The sequence below is a fragment of the Pongo pygmaeus genome, chromosome 4, assembly GCF_028885625.2.
Source record: "Pongo pygmaeus isolate AG05252 chromosome 4, NHGRI_mPonPyg2-v2.0_pri, whole genome shotgun sequence".
NCBI lineage: Eukaryota > Metazoa > Chordata > Mammalia > Primates > Hominidae > Pongo > Pongo pygmaeus.
In genome coordinates this window covers 45,785,367-45,799,281 of record NC_072377.2, presented here as the reverse complement: position 1 = coordinate 45,799,281, position 13,915 = coordinate 45,785,367, and the positions used below count along the sequence as shown (strand labels likewise).

The 13,915-nt window shown below is 34.6% G+C and overlaps 1 protein-coding gene across 1 annotated transcript in view; it reads left to right on the top strand.

Annotated features, from left to right (window-relative positions):
- The window catches only part of HCN1 (hyperpolarization activated cyclic nucleotide gated potassium channel 1), a 425,130-nt gene that overhangs the window by 372,386 nt on the left and 38,829 nt on the right, over positions 1-13,915 (top strand). Inside the window, exon 6 of the mRNA XM_054489203.2 lies at positions 3,009-3,249. Within this exon, the coding sequence (XP_054345178.1) occupies positions 3,009-3,249 (241 nt within the window). The remainder of the gene's footprint in view (positions 1-3,008; positions 3,250-13,915) is intronic.

The following is a 13,915-nucleotide window of genomic DNA, read 5'->3' as shown; positions in this document are numbered from 1 at the left end:
CTTCCTTAGCAAGCAAGATTTCCTCAATTTAATGCATATAGATAATACTCCTAACTCAGTCCTGATATTTTGATAAAAAGAGCTAATTACAACAAGTGCCATAAATAATCTGAATTGACATTAGAGATAGTAACAGTGTGTTTTATTTGCCTCAATGTGCCCTAAGGAAAGGTGATTGATTAAAAATATTTTTTTAAAGTTTTGTTTCATTCTATACTTACATGATTGTTTCTACTATACTAGACATCCTCAAAACAAGCAATTTTCATGGGAGGATGAAAGGCTTTTAGAATCCAAGAAGATTCTGTCTCATTACCTTTTTTTCTATCATATCTGTTAGAATTTACAGTTTTAATCAGGTAATACTCCTGGGAAGTAAAAGTTGCATGAAGGAAGAAAACGTTAATAGATTTCTTCAAACAATAATATGAAATTATTCCAGTAGTGTTATAATAAAGGGAGTTCTAACAGAAACACCTGGATATGCAATGTAGCATTAACAAGTTATTCATATAACTAAAGATCAGGTTACTTGCTTATCAATTATAATTCCAACTATTTTCTAAAATAAAAAATGAGAGACCGTGAAGTGAAACATTTGCATAGTTCAAATCCAGGTACAAAGATGAAGGGATTCTCTATTATTTTTGTATGAAAACTCTTATTTTCTCTACAATCTGACTTATTTTCAATTTCCTACACAGTATTATTCTATGTCATTTTACATGTGAAATAATTAACTCTCAATCAACTAATCTAGCTATTTTCATGACATAGCTCTGTCTTCTTTTAACTCCACATCACCTCTTATCTTCCTGTTGTTTTTGTATAGAAATATTTGGAATAGTAAAACAAATTTTTTAATACAGAAGACTTGTCTCTCAAGCCATTTGCTTGAGAAAGCTAAGAGTTTTAAGTAACCATCTCCCAATGAGAAAATTAGTCTTTGTGAGTACTTTTTTACAACTAAGACTACACCTTCCTTTCTTCCTTCCTTCCTCCCTCCCTCCTTCCCTTCCTTCCTTCCTCCCTCCCTCCCTCCTTTCCTTCTTTCCTTCCTTCCTTCCTTCCTTTCTTCCTTTCTTCCTCCCTCCCTCCCTCCTTCTGTTTCTTCTTTTATCCCTTCCTTCTTTCCTTCCCACCTGCTCCCTGCCTTCCTCCCTTCTTTCTTTCCTTCCTCCCCTCCTTCATTTCTTCCTTCTTCATGGCTTCCTTTATGTGCATGCATATTGATTCAGTACTTACTACTTGCTGAACATTGTTATAGACCCACACTCCATGCATCAGCTAAAATTATCACAAATTTCCCTAGATACAGCCAATCGTGGACTCAAGTGTGTATTTTGACTTGAATAACGATGCACCAAGTACCACATGTAATATCTTTCTCTTGTCTTTGCTGCTAAGTTCACTTTCTGATTATTGTTGCTTATTTGTAAGTATTTTCTCATCTTCCATGAAGCTCCACTATTACAGACATTGTTGTGCTTTGCTAAACTCACAAAATATTGTTCAGGATGAAACACCTCTTCCAAGGTAGATCCAAAATGTTGTGCCTTCTGTATCACCTAGAATTCTTTATCTATCCTGGATGGCATTAGGTCATTTTATGAAGTAAGATCATAGAAACCTTCTTTCTCAGTCTTGGAATTGATGGGTCTGTATAGCACATTTCCCCAAGGCAGAAGATAGAGTTCTCAGACTCTGTTAATACCTATGATTCCTTGTGCCTTCTTTTCACCTCTTAGCAGACATGACCAATTTCTGTGCTTCTTACACAAAATCACAAATGCAGTCCCAACCTTTTTTGGGGTAACTCATTGGTAAGGAAATTTCTGAGAATTGGCTTTGTGGCAAAAATGTAAATTTCCACTGTCTCTTCTGTGTCACATAAGTGATTTGCATGATTAAAAATGTTTGGTTCCATATTTCTATTTTCATCCAGAGGGATAAAAATATGTCTAATCTTGATCAGAATCCACAGAATGAAATCAAACATACAGATCTCCTATTTAAGAATTGGCCTGATCCTGGAATAAAACAAACAATTCAGGAAAAGGCAAATATGTCCTCTCTCTAGCCCATCACTTGAAATGGAATCCCAAGAGTCTTTAGAAAGAATGATTTCTGATTCTAGCCCAGACACCAGTTGAATTTCTAATTTTATTTTTTTAATTTTTTTGAGACAGAGTCTCACTGTGTTGTCCAGGCTGGAGTGCAGTGGTATGATCTTGGCTCACTGCAATCTCTGCCTCCTGGGTTCAAGCAATTCTCTGCCTCAGCCTCCCGAGTAGCTGGGATTAGAGGCACCCACCAGCACACCCAGCTAATTTTTGTATTTTTAGTAGAGACAGGGTTTCACTATCTTAACCAGGCTGGTCTTGAACTCCTGACCTCGTGATCCACCCACCTTGGCCTCCCAAAGTGCTGGGATTACAGGCATGAGCCACTGCACCTGATGAATTTATACTTTTGGATTAGAGTCTCCTTTGTGTAACCTTTTTCTGTACTATCCATTGTCCTCACTCTAATGTGAATGACACTAACAAAAAAAAACATCAAAATGCTTTTGTCTGGTAGCTGGGCCCAGACAAAATGGAGCACAGAAGCAGCAATGTCATAGCTAATAGGAAGTGATATGGCTTTCTTTCTTCATAAATAAGATAAAAGGAAGAATAGGATGTATTCACATTTTAGAAGTTTTAGTTTCATATACACAGTAGTAAAGAAATGGGAAGTTATAAAAGTTGAGACTTTCAGATATTGAATTAACATTTATCGAATATTTAATACATTCCTATACTACACTAGGTGCTGGGAATACAAAAATTTCAGCATAAAAATAAAACATAATCCTGACTGTAATGTGATGCGCATTACTAGAATTTATGGATTTTTGTATCTAAATTTAAATTGCAATGTTATGCTGTATTTTAAATTTCAGCATGTTTTTCTTCCAGATATGATTAATATCTCTCTTAATATTTGTTTATTCTTGACATCTTTAGGAGATAGTCAACTTCAACTGTCGGAAACTGGTGGCTACAATGCCTTTATTTGCTAATGCGGATCCTAATTTTGTGACTGCCATGCTGAGCAAGTTGAGATTTGAGGTGTTTCAACCTGGAGATTATATCATACGAGAAGGAGCCGTGGGTAAAAAAATGTATTTCATTCAACATGGTGTTGCTGGTGTCATTACAAAATCCAGTAAAGAAATGAAGCTGACAGATGGCTCTTACTTTGGAGGTTAGTAAAAAGATGCAACTAAGATGAAATCTAAACTGCTTGAGATTTGTATCTTTAAGAATTTTGGAGATGTCAGCATGTCAGTTTTTTGGTTTTGAATGTAAACCTGTATGTGAATTCTGATAAAAGTGTCTATAACGGTGTTTTCACATTTCAGAGTCACAGGCTCAATGTGTGTGCATTTACTACTAAATTGGTTGAGATATTATTTCAACCTCTTTATCTGGAACCAAGTAATAGGGGCTTAAGTCCAATGGAAAGTATAATTTGGTGACCTAGATTCCATCCATCCACTAAAATGGTTTGTTTCGTTTTTGTCATCTCTACAAGAGGAGCTGATTCCTCTCCACCATGTTTTGATATGGCCCATATAATGGGGCAGAAATAATAGAAGAAATGAAAAACTAACAGCTTCTGTTTGATATTCCTACTGCCCAGAAATTGCAAAAATCATTGCTATTCACATATGATTGCCCAGAATTGGTATACGATCACCTTCAGGCCTAAGGAAGGCTGCAAAATGTAGCCTCTAGTTAGATGGCAATTTACCTTGCTAAAAATTTGTGGAAATTTGTATTGTTTCTGTATTAGTTCATTTTCACACTGCTGATAAAGACATACCTGAAACTGGCAACAAAAAGAGGTTTAATTGGATTTAGAGTTCTACATGGCTGGGGAGGCCTCAGAATCATGGCAGAAGGCAAAAGGTACTTCTTACATGATGGCAGCAAGAGATAATGAGGAAAAAGCAAAAGCAGAAACCCCGGATGAACCCATCAGATCTTGTGAGACTTATTCACTATTATGAGAATAGCATGGGAAAGACCGGCCCCCATAATTCAATTACCTCCCCCTGGGTCCCTCCCATAACGTGGGAATTCTGGGAGGTACAATTCAAGTTGAGATTTGAATGGGGACACAGCCAAACCATATTAATTTCCAATTTTTATTAAAATTATATATATAAAATACATATATATGTTTCTACACATGTACAAAAAATGCCTAGAAATTGATTTACTGGGTCAAAGACTATTTGATCTTATTTTTAGACTTAGACAAATAACACCAAATTGCTTCTTTGATAAGGCTGCCTGTTTGCTTTGCCAATTCAGTTTTAGTTTTGTCTTGTGTATTAGTCCATTTTCACACTACTGTAAATGCCTGAGACTGCGTAATTTATAAAGAATAGAGACTTGATTATCTCAGTTCCACATAGCTGGGGAGGCCTCAGGAAACTTACAATCACGGCAGAAGGTGAAGGAGAAACAAGCAACTTCTTCACAAGCAGCAGGAGAGAGAAAGCGCAGGGGAAACTGCCACTTAAACCATCAGAACTCCTGAGAACTCCCTCACCACCATGAGAACAACATGGGGGCACCCATTACCATGATCCACATCCCACCGCCCTTAACACATGGGGATTACAATTTGAGATGAAATTTGTGGGGGGGACATAGAGCCAAACCATATTATCTTGTTAATAAACAAAAGGACATACCCTAATTACTTGCATTTCTGTTTGCATTTTTGTTATTTCTGGTAGGTTGAGAAATTTCTTCTTAGAGTTACTAATTGCTTGGATTTATTTTTTTGTTCCTATTCTTTGCACACTTTTCTACTCTGTTGTTTGCCTTTGTAAATCTAATTTATAGGAATGTTCCAGATATATATTTTATATGATGCAACTATTTTCTCCTAATGTGTTGCTTGTTTCTTAATTGCATTTACAATATCTGTCATTATTTTGATCCTCATTATTGTTGATTTAAATCTGCCTATTTTTTTCTTAGGGCATTAAAGATTTTATGTTCTGTAAGTGGGTTTTACATACTGCGAAATAATGGAAATGCTTTTCTTTCTTTTTTTTTTTTTTTTAATGACAGGGTATCTCTCTGTCACCTAGGCTGAAGTGCACTGGCATGATTATTGCTCACTGCAACCTTGCTCTGCAGGCTCAAGTGATTCTCCCACCTCAGCCTCCCTAGTAGCTGGGACCACAGGCATGTGTCCCCATGCCCTGCTTTCCTATTTTTTAATTTTTTGTAGAGATGGGATGTCACCGTTTGCCCAGGCTGGTCTCTAACTCCTGGGCTCAAACAATCCTTTTCCCTTGACCTCCCAAATTTCTGGAATTTCTGGAATGAGTCACCGCACCTGACTGGAATTGCTTTTCACATTTTTATCTATTGTATTCAGTTTTACTACATTTTATCATGACTACTTTGTTATTATAATTTATTATATTTTATTATTATACATATTCTAAATACATTTTTTAGTATTAACCCAACCAAAGTATATTTGTGAGTATAATGTAAAATATTCTGTATTATCCCCCTTTTTTACCCCAAAGAGACAATTTTTCCAAAATAATTAATGAAGGATTTCATCCTTTCTGCTAACTTTTGAAATGATTCCTTAATAATATGCTGACTTTAAGGAATGTTCCTCATTTACAGCTAAGATATATTTATTAGGAAAATATTTGAATTTTGGTAAGTGCATTTTTTAACTTTATCAAAATAACCATGAAGTTATAACCCATTAATCTATTATGGCTGAGTGAAACATATTAACTCAAATTAATTAACTTCTTTAACTTCCTGCTCACCAATTAAGGACAATTTTGAAGCTCCATTTTGAAGCTTTCCATTTCTTCCACTCTTCTTTCTTGTTAAAATGATTCTGTGTTGTCTCATTGGCCCCTTAGCCTTTTGTGTGGGTTATTCTAAGAAAAAAGCAGATTAGGAAAAGCTATGAATCTAACAGGGTCTGCTTTAGAAAGTGCAGAGAATTAATGTTTGAATGAAGGGAAAAAAGAGAGTATTGAAGTTAGATGGGATAAGAAATGAAAGTATACATTTGATCTTGAACAATGTGGAGATTAGGGGTACCAACCCCTGCTCTGTCAAAAATCTGCATGTAATTTTTGACTCTGCAGAATCTTGACAATAGTAGCCTACTGTTGGCTGGAAGCCATAACAATAATACAAATAGTTGATTAAAATATATTTTGTATGCTGTATATATTAGATACTGTATTCTTACAATTAAGTTAGCTAAAGAATATAAAATATTTAAAAATTAATAAGGAAGAGAAAATATATTTACTATTCATCATAATAAATAGATCATCATAATAGATGGATCATCATCAAGATCTTCATCTTCATCGTTTTTATGTTGAGTAGGATGAAGAGGAGAAGGAAGAGAAGGGGTTACTTTTACTATCTTGGGGTGGCAGAGGCAGAAGAAAATCCACCTATAAATGGGCTTGCCTAGCTCAAACCTGTGTTAAGTAGTGAACTGTATAGGTATAGGCCAGGTTTGGGGATAAATTTATAGGAGGAAAAGTCTTTGAGTCAGTTTCTGGAGATTTGATGAATATGTAGAAGAAACATTTAAAAAGAATTTTTTGAAGTGTTATTATGCACAAAGACGGGATTTGTGAAGTCGACATATGTTTTGTGAATTCAAAAGAGGTTTTAAATACCTTACAGTTAATTTGGTAATATGACTAAGGTTTTATACAAAGATTGGAATATGTTCCTCCCTGCATTTATGTGGGTTAAAGTATTAGTACAGTGAATCACATCACTGAATATCCTTGTGTTAAACCGTAAGATCATTTCTGAGATAAAAACTATTTTTTCTTGATGTAATATTTCTTTAACATAGTGTGGCATCTCTGTCCATGAGTGAGATTGGTCTATAATGTTGTTGTTATTGGAGTCATTTTTGTGATCCCCTAGATGACTTTGGATATCAGGTTATGCTCACTTCTTAGAAAGAATAATAAAACTTTTTCAAAAAGTATTCTCTGTTTTAGAGAAGTTTAAACAATCTAGGCATTACCTGTTATTTGAATATTTGTTAGGCTTCACAAATAAAGCCACTTGTGTTTGATTCCCTGTTTTTTGTGGTTATTAAAATACTCAGGTTTTCTATTTCTTTAGGAGTAATCATTCAGTTCATCTAATTCAATTGTTCATAATACTGAGTACACATTACTATCTCCTGGAAAGCTTTAAAAAAATTTGATGCTAATGCCAAAAACCTACTCCATATTTTCTCATATAATTGAGTGGAGTTGAAATCCAATCACCAGTATGTTGAAAAAACTCCCCAGATGATTCAAAATAATTTTTAAATTAAAAATAGTTATAGAGACAGAGAGTGAGAGAGGTAAAGATACTGATGTAGATATATGGTTCCCTTTTTACTGTTAAACTTTTATTTCCTTTTTATTACAGGAACTTTATATTTACACAATTATTGCAAAGATCATACAGATAATTCCAATGTAAACATCTTGCATTACTATGGTATGTTGGTCAAAACTAATGAACCAACTGTTAAAGTACTTAATAAAGTGCATTTTTCATTGAGGTTTTTCCAGTCTTTACCCAATGTCATTTTTCTGTTCAGAATCTGATACATAATACCACCTGACATTTAGTAGTAATGTCTCCTTTGGCTACTTTTAATCATTAAAGTTTCTTGGAATTTCCTTCTTCTTGATTAATTTGACAGTTTCAAGGAGCACTGGTTAAGGTATCTTGTAGAACGTCCCTCAACTGGGATTTGTCTGATGCTTTTCTCAAGATGAGATCAGAGTAATTGTTTTGGGGAAGAAAAACGAGACTTAAAGTACCATTCTCATCACATCATATTGAGAGTGCATGCTATGAATATATCTTATTGCTGTTGATGTTGACCTTAATCATCTAACTTGAGTTAGGGTTTGTCAGACATCTCCATTGTAAAGTTAATTTTTCTTCCCCTCCCATTCCATACTGTACTCTTTGGAAGATAGTCACCATGCACAGCCCACAAGTAAGGAGTGGGGAGTATTGTTCCACTTCCTTAAAGGCCAAGTATGACATAAATAATTTGAAATGATTCTGAACAGGAAATTTACCTATTCTCTTTCATTATTTATTGATTTATACAATCCTTTTTGTATCAGTATGGACACTTGGATATTTATTTTATAATTTGGGTTATAATCCAGTACTACTTTATTAATTCTGTTGCTCAGATTGTTTCATCTTTGGCTATTAGGATCTCTTCCAGTTAGCCCCTGTGTCCCTTTGTCCTCATTATTGTGGGTAAATTTTTTCTTATTTCCTGTTACCACAATATGCTCCTGGCTCATCTTGAATAGTTCCTATCAGTCTAAAATTATTCGTTTCTTCAAGGAGCCTTGGATTCTGTAATTGGAGAATGGTAATTGAAATAAAGATCTGGAAAGCCCTGAGGTGGTGCAGGGTATCACATGGTGAGGGAGCTGAGCGTGCTCATGTGGAAGACCAAGTTCTTCTTTCTCTTTTTATAAAGCTACCAGTTCTCTCCGATTATAAATCATTTATACGTCAACCAGTTAATCCATGAATGGATAAATCAGTTCATAAAGGCAGAGCCCTCATGATCCAGTCAACTTGTAAAGGCTTCACCTCTCAGTCCTGTCATATTGGGTATTATATTTCAAGGAGTTTTGAAGGTGACACATATTCAAACCATAGCAACATCTTTCCCCTAATCTTGATTTTGGGAGAAAGCATCCACCTATCACCATTAAGTATGATGCTAATTGAATAGTTTTTTTTTTTCAGATGTTCTTAATCATACTGAGAAAGTTATCCTTTATTACAACTTTTCTAAAAGTTTTTTGTTAATCATGAATGAATGTTGGATATTGTCAAATGTATGTTTCTCTATGCCAAGTCTGTGATCCTATGTTTTTTCTTCTCTAGTCTGTCAAATTGGTGAATTGTTTTGATTGATTTTAATTTTAAATGTTGAACCAGCCTTGCATGCCTAAAATAACTTTTATTGCATCAAAATGTGTAAAATGTATTGGATTGGATTTGCTAATATTTTGGTCATGATTTTGTCTCTATCTTTATGAGGTATATTATTCTATGCATTTTTATTCATGTAATGTGCTTTCTGATTTTTGTATTAGGCTGATTCTCACTTCATAGAATGCATTAGAAAGTGCTCCTTCTGCTTCCATTTTCTGGAAAAGATGGTGGAGAATTGATATCATTTCTTCCTTAAATATTTGGTAGAATTTACTGGTGACAACTTTTGGGCCTGGAGATTTATTTTTTGCAAGGTCATAGAATAATTGATGTTGGGAGCAAGCCCCCCAAAATCTGGCCATAAACTGGCCCCAAAACTGGCCATAAACAAAATCTCTGCAGCACTGTAACATGTTCATAATGGCCCTAACTCCCAAGCTGGAAGTTTGTGGGTTTACGGGAATGAGGGCAAGGAACACCTGGCCCGCCCAGGGTGGAAACCGCTTAAAGGCATTCTTACGCCACAAAAAATAGCATGAGCGATCTGTGTCTTAAGGGCGTGTTCATGCTGCAGTTAACTAGCCCAACCTATTCCTTTAATTCAGCCCATCTCTTCATTTCCCATAAGGGATACTTTTAGTTAATTTAATATCTATAGAAACAATGCTAATGACGGGTTTGCTGTTAATAAATATGTGGGTAAATCTCTGTTCGGAGCTCTCAGCTCTGAAGGCTGTGAGACCCCTGATTTCCCACATCACACCTCTATATTTCTGTGTGTGTGTCTTTAATTCTTCTAGCTCCACTGAGTTAGGGTTTCCCTGACCGAGCTGGTCTTAGCAAATTGATCCAGTTTCCTTGTGGATATAAAGTTATTTAGGTTATATAGTTCTCATTATGTGAATTTTGTTAGTTTGTACTTTCCAGGAATTGCTCCACTGCATCTAAATTAAATTTATGGACACTGAGTTCTTTGTAGTATGCTTGAATCATTCTCTTTTAGTGTCCCCAGGATCAATAGTGATGACCCCTCTTTCATTTTTGATGTTGATAATGTTTACTTTTTTTTTCTTGGTCAGTCTTCCTAGAGAATCTTAAAAAATATATTTTCCAAGAGCTAGAGTTGCATTTCATTGTTTCCTGTTTTCATTTTTATTGATTTCTATCATAATTTTTATGGTGTTCTTAGTCATTGGGCTATGAGCTTAAATTGCTTTCTTTAGTCTATTTTGCTAAGATGGAAGCTTAGAATACTGATTTTTCAATCTTTCTTCTATTCTAATATATTTATTTAATACTATGTAGTATAAATTCCTCTCTAAGAACTTCATTTTCTGCCTCCTACAAATTTGGTGTCATATTTTAATTTTCTTTCTTTTTTAATAATTATCTGAGACTTTTTCCTTGTCCCATGTGGTTTTTAAGTGTGATAAATATATAGGGATTTTCTATCTGTCTTTCTGTTGTTGGTTTCTAGTTTAGTTCGTTGTGACCTGAAATTTTCCCTTGTATGATTCTCATTATTTTCTATTTGCTGAGGTGTGTTTTATAGCCATAAATCTTGATAAATGTTCTATGTAAAAATGAGAAAAATAATATTCTTCCATTGTTATTTGTTTAACCCAACTCACTTGAGTAAGAAATTATGTAAAATACTATTTTGTTTCCATTCAGAGCTTTTAGCCTCATTCATATTTTCACTATGATGACATGGGGTGGCTATTGGTGGACCTCAAGGGTACCAGAAGCACAAGGCTTTTATGGGCAGTTTATGGAAAAAATAACTTTACATTACTTTGAATATCAACATGCAGTTTTAGACATCAAAGAAGATAATGTAAGGCAGTTAAAATCTAATAACATGTACTTATTTAATAAGCTATACATATTATACAGTCCCTGCCTATTTCATTATCTAATATGAAATCTTGAGATCAATAACACCAAATTTTATACTATACTAGTTTTGTATTTGTATAAGTTGAGCATGACAATTTCATAGTATTGTTAAGCAGAAGAACCAGAGATTAGCTGAGGAATGCTCTTTGCACTCCTGTAATATGTCTAACTAAATAAACATAATCAGTTCACAAAACATTAAACCCCAACAAAATGGAGGGCAGAATAGTAAGCTAAGGAGACTTATTTAAAGAAAGATCAAACTGAAAAGTTTTGAATTCTGTGCATAACTTGATTTATGTCTACAATAATGCAGGAGTATGTTTCTAGATCAGTATAATTTTTTAACTTCAGAGATTTTGTTTTACTTTTTGGTGAGGCGTGTGGCTCATGCACCACCTTATCCAGCATTCTTAGCAGAGGTCTTACGTAGTGTTGTAGCAGAAAGAGTATGAGGAAATGAACCAAATATAAGTGTGAGATACATTCATAAGGCCTGGGGATAGAGCAGTGAGCAAAATATACCATGCCACTCATACTCATGGAACTTATATTTTAGTGGGTGGTTATATTTTACAAAGAAGAATTTAATAAAGAAACCTGGAATTACTAAAAATATTAAGCCACATTACAAAAAGTTGACAACCATATTGGAGTTAGAGTCCAGGCATGTGGATTACCTGGGAGTCCTAGGCTTCCCATTGAGAGTGATGGTGAATGGGCATAAAGAGCTTAAGGAGATTTGTCTACATAGCTTGGGCCAGATGGATGGCGAGTGAGTGTTGGGGTTGTGGTGAGTGTTGGGGTGCTCAAGGAGTGATGGTTTTGATTGTAGCAAAAGGAGTTTCTGGACTCCTGCTTAACTCCTCCTTTGAGTTAGGTTTTATAATCTCATCATCCTCTTTTAAATATGAGGAAAATGAGTCTCAAAGCAGTTAAACAGGCTGGCCAAGGCCGTGGACTTGAGAAGGGACAAACCCATGTTTCAAACTCAGTTTGTTTCTGAACTTGAAGCCTGTGTTCTTTCCAGAATACCTCACTGCCTCTTAAGAGGGGCATGATTATTCTCCAATATATCACTTCAAATCTATCCATGGCCCTTTTATTTAATTTCCATGGAATTCACTAAACTCTTTTGTAATCTATTCATATGTTCTATATAACCATTCTATTAAAGTAATCATACTGTAAATATATTATCCACTAAGTAAAATGCCATTAACAAACCTCATTAAAATGTCAAATAATATACCTTTGTACCAATACTTTATGATTTTAAAGAAAAGTTTGTTTTTCTAATATAATTTATTCGATTATTATTAATATCTCCTTTACTCATTCACCTCTTAACAATCATTTATCTTTCCACACCAAAGTGTTCTAATTGATTCAGTCTCTTAACTTTCTTTCTTTCAAAATGTCTGTCCCATAAGTTCTTTTTATGGAATGATAATGTGAAACAAGCCTATGAGAAAGGAAATATTTTTCATGACTGTTGTTAAATGCTGCTTTAATAATGGACATTTTGCAAGCTGTAAAGGGATTGGCAGATACTTTACAGAGTTAATGTCTGTATTTAGGATTTTTCTGACCAAAATACATTTGGGCAGATAATGATTATTTGACATTTTTTAATTTAGAGACACCGATTTGAAAAAACCACAGGCAATCACGGTCACGGTGACTATTCATTAACTCTAAGAGGACTGAAACATCTGCCAATCTGCAGTTTGCAATTTACTCCACTTCTATATTATATTTGTTTAAGCTCATGCTGGTTTTCTAGAAGGCATAAGGAATCTGTTGACAGTTAATCAAATTAACAATTTGATTAGCTCGATTTTTTCTATTACGTTTATGAGGAGCAGGAAGAAGAGGCAGCCATAGGAAAGAACGATTAATCTTCTTATGGAGGTTTTTTTTTATTTTTCTTTTGCTTCCTCGTTCGTTATCCTCTTAGATGAGGCTAAATGAAGTAATTGTGTCCATGCTGGTAAGACAACTCTGTCAGATCTTTTCTTTTCTTGTCAGGTCTTGGTTGACTTAGAAATGTCAAATAATACACAATCACAAGCTGAAGCTTTGCTAACTCATTGTGTGAGAGATGCTAGTCACTTTATCCTCACCTCACAGTTCTGTGTCTTTATAAAGTCATTTATAAATGAATCAATGCCAAATGTCTGACATACTTAGGAAAATTAGGATGAACATTAAGAAGACATTTTATTTTGAAGTCAAAATGTCTTTCTCTTTTTAATAAAATAGAAAAAGAGAGGGAGGGGAAGGAGAAACCTAAAAAGTTCATATTACAATCCTGGGTCCTCCTATATTCCTGTGGTTGTTCACAAAGGACCACATTTAAAGAGGTTTTTGCTTTGTTTTGTTTTATTTTGTTTTTGTAGACCATGTCTTGCTCTGTCACCCAGGCTTACCTCAGCCTTGACCTTCTAGGCTTAAGTGATCTTCCCACCTAAGCCTCACAAGTAGCTGGGACTACAGGTGTATACCACCATGCCTGGCTAATATCACTGATCATTAGAGAAAGGCAAATCAAAACCACAATGAGATACCATCTCAAACCAGTCAGAATGGCTATTATTAAAACATCAAAAAATTATAGATACTGGTGAGGTTGTGGGGAAGAAGGAACAATTTTACCCTGTTGATGGTAGTGTGTATTAGTTCAATCACTGTGGAAGACAGTGTTGTAATTCCTCAAAGACCTAAAGACAGAAATACCATTTAACCCAGCAATCCCATTACTGGGTATATACTCAAAGGAATGTAAATTGTTCTGTTATAAAGACACATACATTCAAATGTGTTTTCATCTCTTTGTGCTGGTGTTAGGTAAACTGATTTTCTCTTTGTGCTTTCATAGCATTTAGCCTATTATTGAATTATTTCAATTATTATTTCATATGTAAATTTAAAATATTACTTTATAAATTGTCTGA